Source organism: Equus quagga, chromosome 7 (genome assembly GCF_021613505.1).
Source record: "Equus quagga isolate Etosha38 chromosome 7, UCLA_HA_Equagga_1.0, whole genome shotgun sequence".
Taxonomy (NCBI): domain Eukaryota; kingdom Metazoa; phylum Chordata; class Mammalia; order Perissodactyla; family Equidae; genus Equus; species Equus quagga.
Window position 1 is genome coordinate 53,504,885 of NC_060273.1, and position 22,952 is coordinate 53,527,836.

Below are 22,952 nucleotides of genomic sequence, written 5' to 3' on the forward strand. Positions count from 1 at the left end.
CACATTGAACGAATGCCAACTACATGACAGGTGCTGTTCTCAGTGCTTCAGATACAGTGTGAGACAGTCAGACTTCTGTTCACTTGGAGCTGATATTCTAGCAGGGAGAGGGCAGTAAGCAAAAGCATAATTAATTATTGTATAATATGTTAACATGGGGTTATTATATGGGCAGGGAAAAGAAGACAAAAAAGCAGAATAAAAGGGAGAGGAATCAGAAGTGCTGGGGGGAGCGGCTGAAATTTTAAATAGGATAGTGAGCAAAGATGTGAAAGAGGCAAGGGATTGAGCAAGCAGATCCCACGGGAAGGGTGCAGAGGAGCCCTTTGAGGCTGGCATGGAGTGAGTGACGAGTAGGAGGAGATGAAGGCAGGAGATGAGGTTCTCCATAGGATTTTTGTGAGGATTGATGGAGATAATAAGTGAAATGCACTTAGCAGGTAATAATAACCGCCAGCACTTGCTGTGTGATAGGCACCGTGCTAAGTGCTGAGTGTGACCCATTAGCTCATTTTGTCTGAACAACAACCCTGCAGAGGTGTTTGCAGACATGCCTGTTTCACACACAAGGAAAATGAGCTTTAGGCAGATTAAATGATTTGCCCAAGGTCATAAACATTAGTTAATGGTAGTGGTAGGATGCAAACACAGAATTCAAACCTAAGTAGCTGAGCTCTAGAGACTGTGCCTTCCACCATTGCCTCACATAAGCAAAGGGGGTGGGGATGAGAGTGGTGAAGGAGTTGGTGGATGGCCAGAGCAACCCCAGGAGACTGGGATTACATGGAAAAGGAGGAGGAAGCAAGCACTGAATAAGCAGATCTGTAATGAGAGCAGAAGGCATGATGCAAAAGAAAAGACAGACCGAGCAAGCAGGGAAAAGAGAGCTGGGAACATGGCTGCTTGGGTCAAAGGGGCCTGACCACACACACACAGGTGAGTGAGAGCAGCAAACACAAGCAGGACCCACCCAATGGGCCAGCAACAGACCAAGCTAAATTCACGCACCCTAAAAGTCTCCACATTGTGGTCCTCAAAAAGCATAGACAGGGGCCGGCCCCATGGCCTCGTGGTTAAGTTTAGTGCCCTCCACCTCAGCAGTCCAGGTTTGAGGGTTCAGATCCCAGGGGCAGACCTACATGACTTGTCAGCCATGCTGTAGCAGCAACCCACATATGAAGTGGAGGAAGATTGGCAACAGATGTTAGCTAAGGGCTACTCTTCCTCAGCAAAAAAAAAACAAAAACAAAAACACAGCCACCTGGTAAAGTTATCTCTTCCTCCTAAAAAATAGACAGCAAGAAATATTTATGATAGCATACGCAGTAAGCCAAATTTTGAGCATGAAACAAGACACCAGAACTTCCTCTTACTAATTTAAATCCGAGTTTTGAAACAAGCACCCTTGCTGTCTTTCCCAGGTGAAAACATGGTAACATTTATTACATTTATGGAATAAGTACAGATACTACATGGAGAACTTTGTACATGTAATCTCATTTCATCATCAAAACACTAAGAGCTGGTTTATCCCCATTTATGGATGAGGAAACTGAGGCTCAGAGAGTCTAGGTAACTCACTAAGCCAGGTTTACAGGGACAGAAATGTGAACAGACCCCTCCTAGGTCTGTCCAATGTGAACACTGACCATCACTGACCAACACTGACCAGTACAATGTGAACATAACCATTATCCCACATTGCCTCCTGTGTCTAGTCTATGGGAGCATTAGGATTTATAAGGAACACAGACAAGAGGGAGCCAAGCCTACTGCAGTATGGTGCTCTGGAGCTTCTCGCTTTTAGAGAGCCATCCTCACAGAAGTGCTGCAGTCTCATTTCTACATGCCTGGCCAGCAGGAGGGGGATCAGGGCAGCACAGGCTGCTCCAGACACTGAGTAATGCCACAGCTCAGAACCTTGGGGATCAGTTCAGCTGCTTGTCTGAGCTTCAGGATAAAAGGTACCACAAGGAGTTTTGTAATGAAGCTCAATGCCTAGACGATAATCACTTCGGCTCTTTCTGAATGCTCCTCACTACGCTCTATACCTCCCAGGGCCTCAGTCGTTCTAGAAAAGCCTAGTGGATGTTGGTTGTATTTATGACCATTTCAACACACATCCTACAATTTAGGAATTTCCTGTATTTTTAAGCCTGCCTCCTTATGGCAGAAACTCAAAGCTGCTCTGCCAGCTTCCATTGCAGCTATGGCACAGGCCTGTGCCCAGAAACACCTGTCTCAGACTTTGACTCAGTAGCTAGTGACAGAAGAAGAAGGGAGAGGAAAATTGCATTCTTTGGCTATGTGATAGAAATAAATAACCCTAAAAAAAACTTCTAATCCTTCTGAACAACTTCTCTCCCTCCCTTATCCAATTGCATCCTCCATATTGATCCAGGAAAATCCCTAGTCCTTGCAAATGTTTATATGCCGTATGCGCAAAGAAAAAATGGCAAGGGAACAACTAACGAGAGCTAGATCAGCTGCAATTATGCACGTGAGGGAAGAAGACAAAGGAATAACAGGAAACAGAAACATAATACCAGACACAACAGCAATGATTATCTTACAATTTCCCACCAGCTGGCGTAGAAATCTCAAAGCATTGAACATTTTATTTTCTAGTTTCCCAAGTCAATGCCCTCCTAGTGTAGGGCAATACCTCCATCACTTCTCAATGTCCTTGATGCTCCACTGGAGAGCAAACTATTGCTAAAGAGTCTAAAATGCAAAAGACATGGGAAACCTATCTTCCCTCAGCAAGGGGTCCTAGACCTTCCTTGCAGGTCAGCCCATATTTTTGTTCATGAGACAGGATTCAGGATTAGGCCTGGTTTACCTTAGAGACAGCTCTTCTGACCAAATGCATTCCCTTAGGCCCCCAAAATGCACCTTATCCAACAGGCATTTTATGAGTATCAGTGATGTTCTACATGCTATCCTGGGGATACAGCAAGGAATAACAGACTGCTCCACTCCTTAAGAAGCCAAAAGTCACTAAGAGTTTCTGCAGCATTGAATTTAAACTGAATGAAGAGCTAGAGGTTCTGCAAGATGACATGCATTGAGGCAGAGAAGAAGAAAGCAAACATACAAATGCTCTTTGCTCCAGTGGAGGGAAGAGACAAAGACTAAGAGAGATAAGACAGAAAGAAGGAAGGAAGAAAGGAAGCAAGAAAAGGAGGAAGGAAGGAAGCAAGCAAGGAAGGAAGGAAGAAGAAACAGTAAAATAAAAAAACCAAAGGAAAAACTCAGGCAGAAGATATGATAAATGGAAAAGATATGTTCTTCTTGTCGATCTGAAGTTCTCACTTGCAAGATGAGATAATACATCTTTGCTTATTAATCTGGAATTACAATGTTTGAACCCTTGAAGTCCTCCAAGAAACTCAACCCTTAGAAAAACCCACAGCTGTCTCCTATAGGTTTTCAAATAATTGACAAGTATCTCTCAAACTTGGAAGAATACCTTTAAGACTTCAGTACACACTCTCTGTCTTGACTAACTGACAAAGCAGAGGAATTGAAACAGATACTTCACTTTTAGAATAACCTAGGTGACACATGTTTTGAGACATGGTTCAAGATACACATCTCTTTTCTATTCATCACCTGAGATCTCAAAGAATGTTTTAGGAGAATTCCAAATGATCGCACATTTCAGATGCCTTGTTGAGGATGAAACTTTTGTAGCCCATCCATCATCATGATCAAAATGATGAGTACAGACTTCTACTTTCTTTTGGGAAACCATCTCTCCAACTAAACAAGTTCATACTACAAGAGGCTGACCGACCTATGGCTCCAGATGTGCACATGTGACCACAACTACACAATCTACATATTCATTCTGCTAGTCACAATCTTTAAGACCTTAGCACATAACCCAAGATAGTTCTTGGCATAGGATTTTGCTGGAACAACAAGGAACCTAGGGTTGCTTAAGTTAGAATAGGAACCTGAGGCTTCCAGTAGCTTCCAGATTGGAAAATTTGCCTCAGAAGACAATCAACAAAAGGAAAGCAGAACTAATATCTAGAGAAGCAGAGACTATCCCAATGACATTGAGCATCTGGATCCAGCCATGCCTGAGGTCAATCTACCCCCTGGATTTTTCAATAATATGAAATAAAATACAGTCCTATTCTCTACATGTCAGGTTGAGTTGAATGTTCTTCATCTGCCCTGAAAAGAATCTGGACAATACATTCTTTGTATGTCTTCTCTTATTTTCCATCACACACAACCAAGTTGATCATACATTTGTTGGCTGGGGTATAGTTGTCTGGGTCTCCTAGAAGATTGGGTGAGAACAGAACTACAATAAATAGAACTAGGATTAGGAATAAAAATCCTGGAATATCTTTAATTGTACAACAAATCCTTGCCTAGCTTTGCCTTATAACCAGGATGAACATAAATTGTTCTTTTGTAGGATGTATTTGAATGCCTCCATCTTTAAAGCCCTTCAAAAGCACAGCCATCCTCTGTAATACTGACCATCAAACATCAAATCTCTTAGGTGCTCTAATATGTCAGCTCACTTGTTAGCCACAAGGATCTCAAGGACAGACAGGTCAACTGCAAACACCAGCTCATCTGTCACGCACAACCTCCTAGAGCCAAATAAATGTCAAACTCCCTGAGTTCTGCTCTCCCTACTCCCAGTGCCTCTAGTATTGAATATAGATTCCTGGAAATTTTTCACCATATCTTAAATCAAATGAAGAATGATAGATGAAATGCAGAAGACCCTCAAATCACAAATCCTGTTCATTGAATGAAACATGACTCTACAACGTGTTAGGATTTCTTTTTTTCCCCAAATGAACTTAGAGGGAACAATTATTACCTACTCATAATTCTCTAAGTTGGATTTTCAAGTTGTTTTTGATCGACAGCCAGTCACAATTTTGTAGAAGAGTTTCTCCATTGGTGCAAATACTGTTATATCTGGAGGAATTACAGAACTAATCAACCACTCTTACATAACAAGTACTCACTGTGAAAACAATGTCCTTGATCGGACAATGAATTTGAACACATATTCCAAAGCTTTCAGAGTTCTTAGGATCGGCTCACATTGCTCCCCTCTGCTGGAGGTATCCAGGTAAGTCTTCAGCACCGTCATCAACTTCCTGAATAAGGAATTATATTTTCAAAGTGCATCTCTTCCCAACCCACAGCATGGTAATTAGTTTGCTCAGTAAATTACAAAGCATTCAATCAAAGGTTAAAGGGGGTAGTATGGCCAAGCTTATTCACTTGTTTACAACCATAAAAATAACTCTGCTTAAAAATATATATTTAATACATGAAGTGAATAAGTATTTCCTGCTCATAGAAAGCCAGTGAAGAAAAAACTAGTGAGGGAAAAAAAATCTTTTGACGAGAAAATCTAGTCACAATCAGGATATAAGTGGCAATAATGGTGGTGATAATGTCCTTTTCAGCTTTTTCTTCCTACAGAAAACTTTCTTATAAAACCATAGAACTCACTTGCTTGGAAACTTTCCATGTTTCTTCATTACCAGCAAGGCAGACTTCAAACTACTTGGCCTGCCTTTCAAAGCCCTTCATAAACCAGCCTCCACCGATCGCTCCAACATCACCTTCCGTCTCTAAGCCTCAGTTCCCAATACCCCATCTATAATGAGCTACTTGGCATGTGCACTTTCTTCTCTCTAGCCTTTGAATCCCAGTGTCTACCACAAGTAGATACTCAATAAATAATAGTTGACTGACTGACTGAATGAATGAATGAATGCTGTCATGTACTTCTACCACCACAAAGTATTCATCCCAACCTATGAGTTTGCATATTTTTATTTAATACAAATAACCCAGGCACGGATTGGGCTTTGTCAGAAAAGAGAGAACTCACACTGGCTTGTGACAAAAGGAAAATGCTCAAGTTCCTTGTGCCCTAGGCATCCAGGCAGGGGAAGTAGGAGGTGGACAAGAAGTCCCCGTGTGTAGTTACTTACTTGTAAGCCAAGGTGGCACTGAAGTGCTGCTGGATGTAAGCCTCCAGAACAGTGTTGAAGTGCTGGAACTTCCGGTCAGCAATGAGGCCTATTATGTAGATCTGAGGAAGAGCCAAGGAATCAGTGTTATGGGGGCAGACCCAGGGCAGGAAGCCATTTTCACATGGCATAACTAAACCTCCATCAGAATTCTTTTGCTCAGGAATTAGCTCACTAATGTATCGTTAGTCCTTTTCCTTAAAGTAGCGTCTCTCGTAAAAAGCTTTTCACGAAGTCTGCCACAGGGGGTATTATAAAATAAAAGGTTTCATGGTCAGGTAAGTTTGAGAAATCTCAAAGTTATCACAAATCTCAAAGGTTATCATTAGACTGCCTCGTATATTGTAGGACTTTTCAGGGTCTTTAACACACTCACATGCATTGTGAATCTCCAAGGGGTTCCTGCAAGCTTCAGCACTTCCCTAAGTTATATAGTCAAAGGAGCTTTTGTCATGAAGCATCTTTCTTTAGGACTAACTTTCCAGGAGAGCATCCTGGAAAGCACTAGATTAAGTTACTGTGGTCTCCAAGCAACCTTTTTAAAAATTTAAATATCAGGGCCAGCCCAGTGGCATAGTGGTTAAGTTCCCATGCTCCCTTTTGGTGGCCTATGGTTCACAGGCCTGGATCCCGGGCGTGAACCTAGCACTACTCAGTAAGCCATGCTGTGGCGACATCCTACATAAAACAGGGGAAGAATGGCACAGATGTTAGCTCAGAGACAATATTCCTCAAGCAAAAAGAGGAAAATTGGCAATAGATGTTCAGGGCCAACAAAAATAAGTAAATAAATAAATACCTCACATAAATAAATAAGCAAATATCACTGACACAAGGGGTGAACATATTAAGACTTTATTGGTCACTGACACCCTAATTCGGTTGCTTATGTTTATTTTGACACGACACTGAGAAAATGTGAGTTGGGAGAGAGGAGGAAGAGACCATTTCGGAGGATGGAAGAGGAAAGATCTGGATGGTGTACCGCCATAAAAGGTTCTAGGTAGGCAGGAGGAGTGTGATGACTCTGGTAAGCTGGAAATGATGAGGAAGAAAAAGGTAAAAAGAGAGTCAGGAAACATTGTGGGTGCTTCACAACCTAGCCAAGGAATTCCAGCATTCATGGAAAGCCTAAGCAATTATTTGCGGTATCCAACTTCATGTACTTTCAACCAGTGCCAATCTGACATCAACACTTAAAATTCCCCTTTCACTCACCCTGCCCATGCTTTCAAATGAACTCGAAACAAACGAAAGGAAATTGCAGCTCATTCATTGGTCTGGTTGCCAAAAGTTACAATGCATCCAAAAAATTCATGAAAAGGGTCACAAGGGCCATAAATTCTCAGTGTTCTCACAGTAGACACACATTAATGTCTAATGTCACTAAACACCTGTCCCCTCTCTCTTACCAAAGCATCAAAGACGAGGATGTCATACTCATTACTTTGAGAATGCTCCATCATGATGTTGAAGAGGGCATCCAGAGTGTCCTGGAGAAACTGGACAAAATAAGGGAGGTCGCGTTAAGAAAGAGTGCAGATGACCCAGAAATCCCACCCCTCAGTGTATCCCCAAGAGAAGAAAAGAACACATCCTCCTGAGGGTGTGTTCAAGAGGTCCAGGGAGATTTATTCATAAGAGCCAGAACTTGAAGCAACCCAATTATCCATCAACAGAAGAGTGAATTAATATATGGTGACATTTTCACACTACAGAATTCTGCACAGAAATAAAAAAGAGCAAACTACTTCTACATGTAACAATGAGCATAACCCTCGTGGGAATTGTGTAGAGTAAGATAAGTCAGACCCAACATGTACATTCTTTATTACTGTATTTTTATGAAATTCAAGAACAGGCAAAACCTATCTATGATGATGGAAGTCAGCATGGGGGCTGTTGAGAAGGGAAGTGAGGGAACCTACTGAAATGCCAAAAATGTTCTGTGTCTTGATCTAGGTGGTGGCTATGTGGGTGTGGACATGTGTAAAAATACCTTGAACTGTACTCTTAGGATAAGTGCCCTGTACATATTTTACTGTATGTATATTATACTTCAATAACAAACATTTTTTAAAAAGAAAAATGATGCAAAAGAGAGACAATGGAATTTCCTTCCAGATGACTTCTCCAAACTGCCCAAAGGTGAGAGACTTTGTGAAAGGACATCTGGGGAATTTCTCTGTCGTTGCTGAACCAAGTAGGAGGGTCAATAGTGCACATTTAAAGCATTGATCTGGAAACTCTACCACTGCTTCAACATGTATGGGCAATTGACTAACATTTGATACCTTTCCTTCCTAAGGGATGGGTCGATGCTTCCTGTAGTCTCTGAAAACAGAGCTACCACATACAGAGGTTTAATCTCAGAGTTTCTAGCTGTACCAAACTCCTGATGGAAACAAGATCGCCAGCACCTCTGGGAAACACTTGTCCCAATTCATAGTGCTGGAGGGGAGGGTTGCTCTAATTAGATCTGTGCTTCAGACACTGTATTCTCCACTACCATGTGGACACAACAACATGGTCGACATTTGCATTGTTTTCTGCTTGTTTCACTTAAAATGTGAGACCTGATGTCTTTCCCTTTTTCATGTTTAATGCAACATGCTCTCCAACCAGCGGAAACCAAGAATATTTTCTATTTCTAACAGTAATGAGGAGGTAGTATGAAAAGATCATACTATTATAGCAACTCATAACAACAAGAATAATTAAGTTACTATTTATTGAATTTTGTATGTTTTTTATGTTTTAGTTCAATTATTGTGTACCACGTGTAAGAGACTATGCTGACTAATTTTTAAATATTATCACCTTGAATGCTCACAACAACCCTGTGAAATAATGACACATTAATAATATTATCACATAAAGTTGGCAAGTGGGTGAGCTTGGATCTACACCTAGGCTGATCTATTTCCAGAGACTGAGCACAGGCACCATTTTCTGCCACTCAATATCATTGAACCAAATCACCCTCCAGATTTCCGAGTAAAGGTTTCTCATGACAATTGGCGACACTGTGTCCCATCATCAGAGCAAAAGCCCCTCTCCTTCAGCACTTCATTTCTCCCCTGAAGTCACCCACCATTTAAGGCTCTGGCACTGGTGGGTGAATACAAACAAAATGAAGCCCCACTGACCTTCACCACCTCCTCTCCATCGACAATCTTCAATTTCTCTAAATTCTCCTGTAGCAGTTGAGGCTTCTTACGCCACTTCAGCAAACCCAGCAAGCCCACTAAAACAGAGTCCCAACAAGCAGAATTACTACCACTGAACTAAACTGTCCATATTAGGACCCCCCTGGACTTGCACATGAATACACACACACATGCATGCATACACACACACGTGCACACACACAGGCACACCACACACACACACACACACACACACACAACTCTCCATGGTTCCATTACCGTTCTGGGTGAGCTTTGTGGAGCACACTAGGGTGGAGATGGAGAATACATCCCGGGAGCTGACAGAGAGCCCCCCGACACTGCTGGAGCTTCGACTCAAGGTGGTCGTCTTGTTTTCCACATGGTGCCGATAAGAAGGAAGAGTCAGGTAAGCGCTGGCATCCTCCATCTTCTTGCTGTCCCCCTGGAAACAATACCTTGATTACTTCCCCAAGCCATGGGTACATGCCCAACGCCACACAGAGCTTGCAGTGGCCAGCTTACACATTATAAAGTAGGGAAGGTCAGAACTAGGAAAATCATCAGAGAAGTAATAAACATCAGCTAGTAAGGCAGGGCTGTTTTTCCACAAAATAGGCAAGAGCCCAAGGTTACATTAATGGAAAAAGGGTTGGTCAACAAGTTGAAGGCTCTGTGGCCTTCATTAATGGCATAAAGGGAATTGAAGATTCCCAGACAGGCCATTTTAATTCCTCCTAAGTTTTTTCAGATCTTAACACATGCCCACCAGCAAGACAGGAATCAGTTTAAAGGAGAAGTTAACAGCAAAGGCATTAGAGTCTGACAGTCCTACGATCTAGACCTTGTTTTACCATTCACAAGCCTGGGTCATCTTGGATATATTCCTTGTCCTCACTGTGTCTCATTTTTCTCATGATTAAACTAAAGATAATCACATTATCTACTTCCTAAAAATTTTGAGCAGACTAAATGGGCATAATGCATATGGAGCTCTGAGCAGAGTTGATAGACAGTTAAGTCCCTTGGCTGCTGGAATGAACAATTAGAGTTAGGCATTGTAGGAGTTAACAATTATTGAGCCCTTACTCTGTACCAGATGCTGCACTGACTGCTTTATATGCTTTAGTTCATTTCAATTAAGCCTCACAACAGTTGTTACTGCTGTAAATACTGTTATCATCCTCCGTTTACAAATGAGGAAACTGAGGCTTAAGGAGGGAGAATAACTTGAAAACTGACTGCAATAGGGCCTCTGCTCCCAATGAGTTCACAATCTGTTGGGGGAAGAGTGGCTTTTAAGCCAAGAACGACCTTGATGTGTCATAAATGAGAAAACAGAGGCTGTACAGAGGAAAGGGGGTTTCTGGAAAAGTCAGAGAGACTCAGAGAAGAGTACTATATGACGAAGCCATGATGAGCCTCTGTTTGCCATGCAGACCACAGGCAAAAGGGCAGTTTCAGCCTCCAAGGTTGAGACAGCCAAGGCCAAGGGTTTAACCCCTGTGCTGACCACTTAGCCTTGCCCTGTTTCATGGCCACCTGCTTTGCCTCCAGCCAGGTGCTAGCAGAGGCATCTTTCTGTCTGTCACAAGAGGGGTTGTGGGAAAGCATGCGGGTAAGATCAAGGCAAACACTACCCCACTTCTTGAAAACAGTGCAAGTCTCATGATGTAAAAATAACCATGGCTGACATCTGTACCCTTTACACATGGCCTTTTCACATGGGTCACCTCATTGGTTTGTCATAAATATTATCATCACCACTCAAGAAAAAGAAAACTTAGACTCAGAAAGACATGTGAGATGATTCCAGATTTAGTGACTAGCAGGATCAGGACCCCAAATTCCAATATTTTTCCATTGGCTACAAGTGAGGCATCTCTCAAATGTTTCTTGCTGGTCTTCTACACATCCCACAGGAGTCCTTACAGAGTAAATAGCCCATTCTGTATGTAACAATAATGTTTTCCATTTATTGAGGGTTCCATGTACCCATTATTGTTATGTTTACAAGAACTGACTCATAAATCCTCACAATTATTCACTGAGGGCTCATAGATGAGGAAACGGAGGCCCAGAGAAGTCAAGATTTCATAGAAGCCCACGCAGCTGATAAGTTCTAGGGTATATGATTCTGGGGTCAGTGTTATTAACCACTAAGCAATCCTACCATCTCCCCATTGGCTTCCTGCACCTCCCTCACTGCAAAGTTAATTACAGCTCATGGTACCTTTAGGACAACTAAGTCGTGGCATCCGTCATGCAGAGTGGTCCCATCTTCCTTCATCAACTTCACATAGGACATGGCAAAGTTCTTTTCTCCTCTATCTTTAGCTGGAAATAGCATTGTGAGGTCAAGAAAGAAAATGATACATAGGCCACCCAGCTACACCACTTCTGTCCCCTTAGAGTTGCTGCAGAAATGCCATTTGGTTGGGTACTCACATTCCAGGGATGACCGATGTCGAAACATGAATCGCAGATGGATCTTCTGCATGTCTTCAATAGGGACAGCCACCTTAGCAGGCAGAAACCAGAGCTCAGGAGACAATGAGTTAACAGCCCTCCCCACTCCGCCCTACCCCCCAAAAGGCAGCCTGACCATTTAAGTGAGAGTGCCACCTGCTGATTTATTACCCATCCATCAAGCCTGATGAACTGCAAATAAATTACATAAGAACTAGCTATGAAGAGAAAATAAAGTACCAAATGTAATCCATTTGGCAAATTGCATTCCTAGCCAATGAAAAGAAGTCCGTAAATTATAGTGAGGAAAAATGAATCTCCCCAAATTGATATAAAAGTCACATAATTTTAGCACAGAGTTTGAAGCACTGCAAACTGCATAATGCACGTTTTCCTCACACACTCCAGGAGTTCTGGCAATTGCAGCAAGGCTTAGCAAATTAACAGTGGTCCTGAGGGGGAATGCTTGAGGACTCCCATTTACGCAAATTAATAAAAATGCTTGAATCCAATAATATTTGGGGAAATCCTAGGGCTCATTCCCATCCTTGGTTGGACACATGTCCAGATGCTTTGCCCCCGAGAATACTAAGCCAGGACAATCATTCCCTCGTCAACCCCGGTTCACTGTCAGGTGGGTATCTGCGCCCTTGGCCGAGATGCTTCAGGCCTGGCTCTGGACCACTCCACCTCCCAAAGCCTGGGAGATCTCTCCATAATGTGCAAGTCAGGCCAAAGCAGAGAAGCCCAGCTACCTGGGAGGAATCTACTTTGATGTTTAGAAGGGACAAGTTTACACTGTACAGATGACTATTAAAAGCCAAACAGATGTATACTTTGGGGTAATTTCTGCTCCAGAAAATGAAATTTGAGCCTGAAGAGGTCCATAATTTGTGTGTTTTAGACAGAGCAAACAAACTGAGAGCCTCACAGACTGCTGCAGTTCAATCCATTCTTTCACTGCATATTGAATGGTTCCTCTAAGCTATGTGAGGTGCTGGCCATGCTCAAGGAGTTCATGGTCCACATGGGGCGACACATAGTTCTAACAACCATGTGACAAGTGCTAGCAAAGAGATATAACTGAGGTACAAGAGAGCACAGAGAAGAGAAAAACAACCTGGCCCAAGAGATTTCTGACCCTAAAGTTGGGCAGGTCATCATTTTGAAGAGGGTGAGTAAAGAGAGATCCACTGAGGGAAATAGGAATATAGGTGACAAGGCAAGAATCACGGAGGTTTGAATAGCTATCTCCAAAAGAGAAGTAATGTGAACATCTTGAGTTTGGGTCCAGGGCACAGGGTGAATAAAGACTGATACTAACTACAAGGCAGAGAGATCTGATGCTGTGATCAAGCTTCACTGTTCACTAAATTAATTTCGAACTTCTCTTCCAATGCATCAGACTCCCTTCTGCTTAGTGTAACAATGTGATACTGTGAATATTTGGGATTGATGCCACTTCTACCTAGGCACCCTCCAATAGGGTGTCTTTCAGGTCTTAAATGGCCTTGTATAGCCTCACATTTGCTCAGAGCTTTGTCACTCCTCACTGCTGAGTAGCATGACACAGCTTCATGGATGGGGCACTGTCCACAAGAGTACTATCTGACAGTTCCATGCTGGCTAGGTCCTGGGACAGTGAATGGTGATCAGGAGAACAAGGGTCTCCATTGGGCTACCATTTCCACTGCCTGACACACCACCAGACACATGCTAGGGTTATTGCTCCAGATCTGAAGGAAGTGTCTCAGAGCCTCTATGTACACATTTGTGGCTATCATTATTATTGTTATTACCTTGACTGTTTCCATCCATCGTGGCTGCTTGACTTGATAATACACAACGGACCGATATTCACTCATCGGCTTGTCCCCAGCTCCCACGCAAATTGCATTCTAACCCAAGAAAACAAAGAGAGAGAAAGCATTACAGAATTGCCATTTTCTATGCTTGGGAAATTTTGGTCCTAAGGCTAAGACTGACCTCAGAGTCTAGGAAAAATTTGCCTTCCCCAACCCTTCTGCCAGGTACTCTTCTACCTTACAGATCTATACACAAACATCCCCAGCTCCAGGAGTGACAGCTGCTTAACTATACAAATTCTATTACTTGCATTCTGGAAACCACTGGAGCACGCTAGGCATTGACATGGCTGCCTTATTGTAAACGGTAACCAGCCTTGGAGTTACTGCATGCTGCCAGTCTTATTAATCCCATTTGTTTCCTAAATCTGAACGTGCACAAAGTTTACAAATAGGCTCAGATCAGCCAAGCAGCAGCTTGTTCTGATGGATTTCTGATGCTCACACAACAAAGTGTCAGCGGGAGCTGGGCAAGGGGAGGGAGCTCGGGCTTTAGACAGACACTCGGGCAGAGGGGGTCAAGGGAGCCCACAGTTACAGAGCATCTTCCAGATACCAGGTCCTTGTGAAGCACTGGGATACCAGCACGAGTCAGATATTAAACCTGACACAAGCCTCCACAGTTTAATGGAGAGACCATTAGATGAACAGACAAATCACTAAGCAGTGTGATGTGGTGACAGACATATGTATTTACTAGTAAGAGCACAGAGAGGGCACACTGAATCATAGCCTGAGGACTCAGGGAAGATTTCTTGGAGGTGATGACAGTTGAAGATCTTGAAGAAAGATTCTGAGTGGGCTTTGAGCAGAGACGTGAGAAGGACATTCTGAGCAGAGAGTGAGCACAGAGCAAGCATATCTATACGGGATATTTATTCTTTGCCATAAAATTCACCTTCAGAATAACAAGAAATTATCTTCTAATAGAGTGTGTCAGCCCCTAATTCTGTCTCTCTCTAGTCACTCCAGCTGTTGGGCCCCAAAACAAGATCTGAGCTAGGGTCACCCAGAAGGGGCCTAAGTGTGGTTTTATACCAGACGAGCAGATTTTAACCTCAAATCTCCAGAGATCTAGGGAGATGAGGATTGGTTTTGGAGGCCCAGGCCCCAAAATTGCAAACTTGTGTGCCTCTGGGCATTTTTGTGGTGAGGGAGTCCCTGCTTCTCACCAGATCCCCACCAATTCTCCAACAGGCCCTCAGTGCACCAAGTCAACCTGTGGGAAGGAGAGCCCTGCCCCTCTCACTGGAAGCTCCCTCTTCATTTCTGAGCTACAGGGAACGAGTGCACTCAGTTTCACTGTTGCCTGATGGTACTTGCAGCCAAATTGAATCCATTTGAAAATAAAGATATTGCGTCCTCTTAGAACTTATCTCTAAAAAGACAAGCTAACCAGTAAACTGGAAATGAGGAAAGACATGGAACTCTCTTGGTCTTCAAAAGGATGAAGCCTTTCAGAAATTGTTGAGGCACTGAACTAGAAACATGCTTCCAAAGTTTTTCGAACCATTGAGGGAGTGCTTTGTGTCTAGCATTATGCTAACTCCTTTGCACTCACTACCTCACTTAATTCCACTCTCACAACTGCCTCTGATGATTACCATCATTATCCCCACTTCAAAACTGAGTAAAGTGAGGCCCCGAGAGGTTAAGTCACTTAGCCAAAAAGGTAGCAGAGCTGGGACCACATCTCAGAGCCTCCGACTCTTTGTCCAGTATCCCTTCTATAACAACCTAGATACCTTCCAGCCTCCCAAGATTTATATCTAGTGACACTTATGGGCTTAGAGTTTCTGTAGCTCCAGTGAATCCCATGTAGCTTGTAAAATCTGAAAATAGACATATATCTCCGGTGAAAGTAAAATTGCTACACGGCAGGCAACTGAATCCCACAAAACTATCTTGATGATGAAAATTTTTGATTGCCTAAGCCTAGAGAAAAAAGTCTCAGTATTATTCTGAAAGAGACCTGAGACAGTACCCTAACCCTCAACACCACAGAGATATAACTGAATGTTGCCGAGTGTGTCAAGGGAGCATGGTGACCAGGGACTGAGCCCAGTGTTAGGGAAAATGTAGACTTGTATAATTCTCAAGTAAGCCTCTTCAACAATTTTCCCCGTTGTCCACCCCTGCAGCCCCAAATTAACAGTAAGAGACCCTAGTTGGCTTCAGGTCAGTTGAAGAAAATCTGAGTAGGATTCAGGAAGCCTGGAAGTTTTAATGCTGGCTTGGCCTTGGCAGACACACTTCTCCAGGAGAAAAAAATCAGCCTCCCAACACAGGCCCTGTTTAGCTCGTAGAAATCATCTGAGCAACAAACGACACCATGGTTGTGAACATGTTGAGAGCCAGAAGGAGTTCTACACCAACAAGGCTGCATCATGGGAAGATGCCAATTAGCATCCACAAGGCAGGAATCAAGGCAGGAGACTACTATACCTTTCTAATAATAATGGCTAGCTTTAATGAACACCTATCATGTAGATTACCTCAGTTGACATTCACAAGAGTAAGGTGCCACTGCTGGTCTAGTTTTCAGATAATCTTAGGAGTAGAGAGATTATGTAACTTGCTCAAGGTCATCCTGCTAATCAGGCTGAGCTGGGCTTTAAGCCTGGCTGCCTGGCCCCAGAGAGCATGGTCTTAACCACTATACCACACTGCCCCCCATGCCCTGCCTCCATCCCCATAAACTGGCTGGTCACAGAAGTGCAGAGTTTTCTCAGCCAAGTGTCTGAGCCTTTTTACTCCTCCTTAAACTTCAGGCTTCCACACTGCATTGCCATTTAGCTCCCTCAAATCCCTTGTAGGGCTTCAACCTGTAGTTGGTCTGCCTTCTCTGAATGATACCCTCCTTCCTGTTACAGAGTATTTACTGCATACCAGGTGCCTTATACCTACCATTTTGTTTAACCTGCAACCCCACAAGGAAGAGATTATTATTCTTCTTTTATAGACAAATAAACTTGCCTAAGATCATACAGCTAACAGCAGGGAAGGCTGGGCTTTGAACTCTGTTTGATCCCAGAGCCCACCCTATTAGATTCTCTGTCATGGTCCCTCATGAGCAAGGTCTTTGAGACCCCAAAATGAGCCAAGGACAAGTCTAACCTACTCTGTCCTCAGGTCCCACTCTGCCAAGGGCAGTGTGCACCTGGAGCAGGAGGAGAAATCGATATCGCTACAGGGGACTGTTCCCACAGGAGGCCACCAGTACCAACCAAGAGTGTTTGAGTGTACTGCCTGACACTTAATTAGACAGTAATATTTATTTCTGCAAATAGAGAAAGAAAAGCCTCCCACGGGCTTCCTTAGCAATGTTCAATAGTTAGTCAACTGAACTCCCCCATAGCTTCCCTAAGAGATGAAACTGCAAATTATCAGCATGCCCCACAGCTCCCTCTCCATTTCAGCCCCAAGAATACCTGCTTCTACATTCATCTTTGATAAGTGCATCTGTTCAGCCTGGTCGGGTGTGACTCTAAAGGGTGGCACAAGTGGAAGTAAGAATGGCTCCAAAACAAGATAAGATGCCTGCTTTCCCGTTAACTGTTCCTTCTAATTTGTCCTTCGGTGACATTGAAGGCAAGAGTATCAGTGTTTTAAAAAAATGAAGCTGAGGTTTAAAAGTTCTCCAACAGGTAGTTAGATAAAAATTACTTCAAAGCAAGGGTTTTTACATTCATGAAATGCAATTTCCCTTTCAGATAAAAACCCTCTGCTCTTGCTTTCTATTCCTTCAAGTGAAGTGTCTCTCACTTACTGTATTTTTCAGAAAAGTTTCAGAAACCAACAAAAATAGGATGAGTTAAATGTTTGGATTTTGCTCAACTTAGATATTAACTGGCCAGTCCTTATGAACAAAAAGGCAATTATGAGGATTTCTTTACACTTAAAAAGTAATTATGAATCTTCCCAGAATTTGATAGAAGTGGTTAGTAACTTCGTTTTTAAAATGAAAAATAAATTGGAGAATGTTTTTTAACTGTATAGGCATTATAGTGAAGTGTTTAACAGGGCCTGGAACCTGGACTCAAACACCTACTGTGCCATATCCTAACTTTGCGGCCTTGGGAAAGTTGTTGCACTTGATGACGGTTTCGTTTCTCTCTCTGTAAAAATGGCAATAACAACGGTAATGCATCGTTCTTACCACAGTACCTGGCACACAGTAATTCCTCTATGAATGCTAGTTATTCTTAGGCAGAGGGTAGCAAAACCTGCCTGAGGACCAGGCCCCCAGGCCAGAGCAGATGACTTATTAATACCCACACCCCCACCCAGCTGTGCTATCTGATCACCGACTGCGGCCCTAGAGGAATATTTGCCCACGCTGAAACTTCTGCTGAGAGCTGATCTTATTTTCAGCTAAGTACTCCAAGAGGAGAAATTGAGCAGCAAAACCCTCCTACACACTGGACACAGCTGCTGACAACCTTAAAGAAATATAAGTAAATAAATGTAAACACACACGACAAATATTGTGCAGGACATATGCTGTATAAATATTTATAGCAATGCGTTTCGCATTCTTGAATACACTCTGCTGGCCCTCTGGAGACCAATTTACGAATAAAGCTTTCCACCAGAATTTCTGGCTGAGTGCTAGTGAGTTAGATTAAGTGTTGGGAATGTCTGTTTTGAGGACATCCTGAGTCTCCACACCAGCCCAAGGCTCTGCATTGATCCTTTTTCTTGCCATGAATTTTGCCTGAATAAACCAGCTCAAGTTTCAATGAGAAAAACATTTTAACTACAAAAAAGCTAACCTAAAAGCTGAGGCCAAGAAAAAGAAAAGAAAGGAAGAAGAGGTCATGAAAGGAAGGAACAGGTATTGAAAAACTGCTTTGGTATAAAGAAATAACACGAGGTCTCATTATGGGCTACTGCGCTAACCGAGCTCTAAAGGTGTAGATCACATTACTCAGTGCCATCGCAAAGGCACCTGGTATTTACAGAGTGGGATCAGGGATGGGAAAAGCAACTCTTTATGAGCAGAGGCATCCAAGAGGGGCCCTGTCCCCCAGAGCAACAGCAGGGTCCCTTACAGGTAGCGTTTTGCCATCCTCCGTGCACACACACATGATCACTTCCACATTCCTCTGCGTGGTCTTGTTGTACTTGTCAAAGTCGCCTTGTAAGAGAGTGATGTAGATGTCGTTCCTGACATCCCCTGAGGCAGAGGGAGAGAGAGAGACAAGAGTTGGAGTCTATGCAGCAGGAGAGACATTGACTAGAGGAAACAGAGAGTCAGGGAGAGAGGGGATGTGCTCCTCACCTTGATATCTGTTAATGAAAATCAGAATTGTTTGGAAAAAGCATTTTTTACCTCATCAGAGAGGCTGAAGAAGTAGGTAACGAGGGGATGGAGGAACACTAGCAAATCAATTGTAAAAAGGGAGGTAGGATGGGCACAATCGGCCTTGTTTTTCTCTCCATTAAGATTATTTAATTTTCATCCTCTAGTGACACCTTCTGGGAAGGCAAAGGAAAGCTCCAATTGAATTGATGTTGGCCCAGGAATAACAACCCCAGACATCCATGGATCTTTTACTGTGCAGGAGCTGATACAATCACTTTTTGTGTATCTGAGGAACACAGAGTCAGGGACGGAGTGCAGAGGGTCTTCAGGAATGGGGGACAAAATAAGAATTGAAAATCCCACAGGGGAACGCATGAGGAATTGACATCTCAAGTAGAGCAGGCATAAAGGAATTACAATACAGGCCCCCACTGGACCACCCTATGACTGTGGAAAGAAGGGGTAAGTTATGAGAGCAGTTGTGGACACAAGTCCATGACACAGGTTTAAGATAAAAAGGGAAGCTTCAAAAGAGTGTTATTATATAATTTCATTTGTCTTTCTTTTATTCTATACACATTTGGAAAATGTTAATAGTAGTGATTACTTCTGGAGACAAGGATTTGACAGAGCTTTTAACACTTCACTTTATACCTTCTCATGCTATTTGAACATTTTACAATGAACATGGAGTCCTTTGGTAATGAAAAATAGTTTAAAAATTTAAGAGAATTTAAGAGAATGACAATATTCCCCTAAAGAGAATGGAATTACTCTATATGTAGTAAAGTAGAAAGGATTTCCATTATAAATTATTAAGTGATAAAGCAAGTTGCAGAACACCATATAAAGTATATAAAATAACAGCACATAAAGTATGATCCCATTTATAGGGGAAAAAAGTGCGTGTTTATATTTATGTGTTTGTGTTTATTATGTGAATGCATACAAGATCTTTGGATATAGAAAAACCGTTTTCAGCAGTTACCTTCAGGGAGAGAAATACAGAATGACAGTAGAAAAGGAAGGAGTAGACTCTTTACAAAGAACAAGGATTAGATGAGCTGGACCACCGCCCAGCCCAGGGATGGCTGACCTGGCATGATGATCTCTGGGAAGCCCAGCTTCCTGGCCACCACTGTGGTCCTGTCCACCAGGTGCGGATAGTCCTTGCGGATCTGAATGATGTCACCCACAAGCATCTTCATGGTCACCCAGAGGCCTGGAAGGGAACGCTCACCATGAAGAGTCAACTTCTTCAGGGTGTTTTCTCAGTCCCACCCTCCCACCAGCTCTCCCGTTGGTATCTCTCTGGAGGAGCCCACTGGAAGCAGAGACAAACAACTACAGAGGGAGTGACCCACCCAGGGGGAGGAAGGAAGGAAGAAAGCAGAGGGGCTCTGGAGCCAGACATCTCTGGGTTTGAATCCTATCAGTTACTTCTACTAGTGTCAGTTTCCGTCAAATTATCCCATGTCTATAAGCCCAGCCTTTGTAAAGTGAGGTTGATACCATCTATTTCATAGGACTGTGGGAAGGATGAAATTAAATAAGGAAACAAATTAAAGTGCCTGATGCATAGGAGATAGTCAGGCTATATCAGTTCTTCTTTTCCTTTGGGCACTAGAACATGCCTCCCAGCTTCAGGAGATGTGGTTTCCATTTCTATAGGTCACATACTCATGTTCTTCACAATCGTCTATCTAGAAGGAAGGCTACATTTCCTAAGGTTCAGGATTTTGGTCTGTTTGCCAAAGAATCAAGGGCTCCCAAGCCAGGGTCAGGCCCAGCCCACCTTGAGCACTGGCACTGTACCTTGCCCTCCGCTGTCTCCCTTGGAGGCCGTGACTTTGCCCAGCAGGCTATGTAGAAAGTCATTCTCAGCTGTCACTCTGAAAGGAAAAAAGAGCACAAATTGCTCACGTGATGCCCTCATGGGGTCCCCAACTTATAGTTCCACATCCTCCAGAAAGTTGCCCAGCCCCTCCTTACACCTTAGATGAAATGTGAGCCTGTATATGGCAGCCCAGAGAGCATATATGTCAGCAAGAGGCACATCTCTCATTTTCACAAAGCAGCGTGGCTCTGAAATTTGGGAACATCAATGCTACAAGTAGAGACCACTTTTCCTTCCTAGGAAGACTCTTAAAAAGGAAGGATTCCCAAGCCCTCAAAAGGAACATCTGCTCAGCAAGGTGGCAAAGACTTCAGCTGTTCCTGCTAAGCCCTAAGCATGTGCCTGAACCAGAGTCACTGACCTCATTACCTGTACAAAACACATCCTCCCTGGGTAACAAAGTAAGGACAACATTCTCAAACTGAGGGGGTCCTCCTTTCTCAAAGACTCCTTTTGACAGCAGGGAGAGGATATCTACCTTCCTCCCTAGCCTCCTGTCAAGTCATGGACATTTCTACCCATGAGAACCAGGATTCCCTGTTATAGCTCCTGATATGCTGCTGCTTCGCAGCTTCTTGATTCCTGCCACACTTGTAATTAATCCATTAATCGTTTGTTGATTATCTGTTTAATTCCCTGTATAAATATAAGCTCCATGAAGACAGGGCCATGTTGATCTTGTTCACCATTCATCCCCATCCCCCACAGTACCCAGCCCTCTCCCAGCCTTCAGTCAAATTCTGTTGAATAAATAGCATTTGATGAATGGATGGGTGCAAAGCCTTGGCACTGAGACCATCGTTCTCCTCCTGGCCTCCCCAGGGGAGGGCCCACTTGGTTATCAGTGCTCAGAGAGCCAGTTCACTGCTCTCGAGCAGATGTGGTATAAGAAAGTGAAAAGAAATGGGAAATGTCTCACGGGTGAAAAGGAATGAAGTACTGCTTTTCTTCATCACTCTCCGCTTTCCCCTTGATGATATCTGTTATATCCATAACTAGGAAAAGAAGAAAAATGAATTAATGGTTTAAGCTCTCCTGCTCCCAGGAAGGGATGACAATGGGATGAGATTGTAGGGCAGGAGGTTGGGTCAGGCAAGTCTGAGAAGGAAAGCAAACCAGCATCGGACAATCCAAGCAACGGGGGTTCATAATGCAGCACCTGGCAAATCCTTCTGGGCAAAGGGGGCTGGGAAGTCCACGGGCCATGGATACATCCAAGAGTTTGTGATTTAGCAGAGGCCAAGAGGAAAGAGTCAGAGCAGTGGCTATGGAATTAGGCAGTTAGGTCTGGATTTGACATGTCTACTCTGCCTACAAAACCCAAGCACAGTGACTCCCCGTGGGATCTGAGAATCTAATGAAAACTATTCACCCTCTTTTCATAAATGTGTTCATATGAACAGATACATAACTAGGATCCTTAAACCCTGCAATTCCAGAGACATCCTGGATCCTCTGGAACTTCTGCTTAAATCAGCCCCTAAAGATCCATAAAATCAAGGTGAAGAACTCCTGCATTAGAGTAGGGATTATAGAAAAGCCAGCCAAATAGAGCCAAAACCCTAGTAACGTGATACACCTCAAACACTCCAGGCACTGGTCTGGGATCCATTAAAATTTCTCGGGTAAAAATCAACCAGTGACTGCATCTAACTCAAGAGGAGAGTTAGGGAGCAGAGAGGAGGGGAAACTATTATTTGAACCTCACCGGCATCCATTCTCTCTGTTTAACAGACCCTCTCACCCATTCTCAATGAGCGTGGTTTGGGTGGAGCAACCTCCCTTTGGCTCCAGAGCTGCTCATGTGACCTGAGTGATCAGAGAACCACATCGCCTTGCCCAGAGATAAGTGCTTTGGGGATGAGCACATGACCTATATTTAAGCTCCTGGGGCTTCTGCTGAAACTAACGGGAAAGAAGTGCTGTCTTTCCCTTGGATTGTTAAATTGGTAGGATGCAAGCTTGGAACAGCTGGCCAATATTTTGCCAAGTAATTAGACATCCATCTTCAGAATAAGCCAGCAAGAGGACATAGGAGCTGAGAGACAGAGCTGTAAATCCATTTTAGTTCCTGAATCCAGCTATGCCTGAAGCAATCTATCCCTGAACCTTTCAGTTACACCAGACTGCTGTCACCTGAAACCAGAACAGAGTGCAGACTATAGCGGGGGACAAGAGCAACCTCGCCTCGAGGGAAGGTTGAAGGACCCTCACTGC

The 22,952-nt window shown here is 43.3% G+C and overlaps 1 protein-coding gene across 1 annotated transcript in view; it reads right to left on the reverse strand.

The window, feature by feature from the left end:
- DOCK2 (dedicator of cytokinesis 2) overlaps positions 1 to 22,952 on the reverse strand; it is a 403,039-nt gene that overhangs the window by 326,431 nt on the left and 53,656 nt on the right. Inside the window, exons 11-22 of the mRNA XM_046668606.1 lie at positions 21,655 to 21,730; positions 20,654 to 20,730; positions 19,935 to 20,060; positions 18,585 to 18,709; positions 13,465 to 13,563; positions 11,645 to 11,717; positions 11,430 to 11,533; positions 9,458 to 9,641; positions 9,179 to 9,276; positions 7,442 to 7,531; positions 5,991 to 6,091; positions 5,007 to 5,141 (exon numbers count right to left, since the gene is read on the reverse strand). Of these exons, the coding sequence (XP_046524562.1) occupies positions 5,007 to 5,141; positions 5,991 to 6,091; positions 7,442 to 7,531; positions 9,179 to 9,276; positions 9,458 to 9,641; positions 11,430 to 11,533; positions 11,645 to 11,717; positions 13,465 to 13,563; positions 18,585 to 18,709; positions 19,935 to 20,060; positions 20,654 to 20,730; positions 21,655 to 21,730 (1,288 nt within the window). The remainder of the gene's footprint in view (positions 1 to 5,006; positions 5,142 to 5,990; positions 6,092 to 7,441; positions 7,532 to 9,178; positions 9,277 to 9,457; positions 9,642 to 11,429; positions 11,534 to 11,644; positions 11,718 to 13,464; positions 13,564 to 18,584; positions 18,710 to 19,934; positions 20,061 to 20,653; positions 20,731 to 21,654; positions 21,731 to 22,952) is intronic.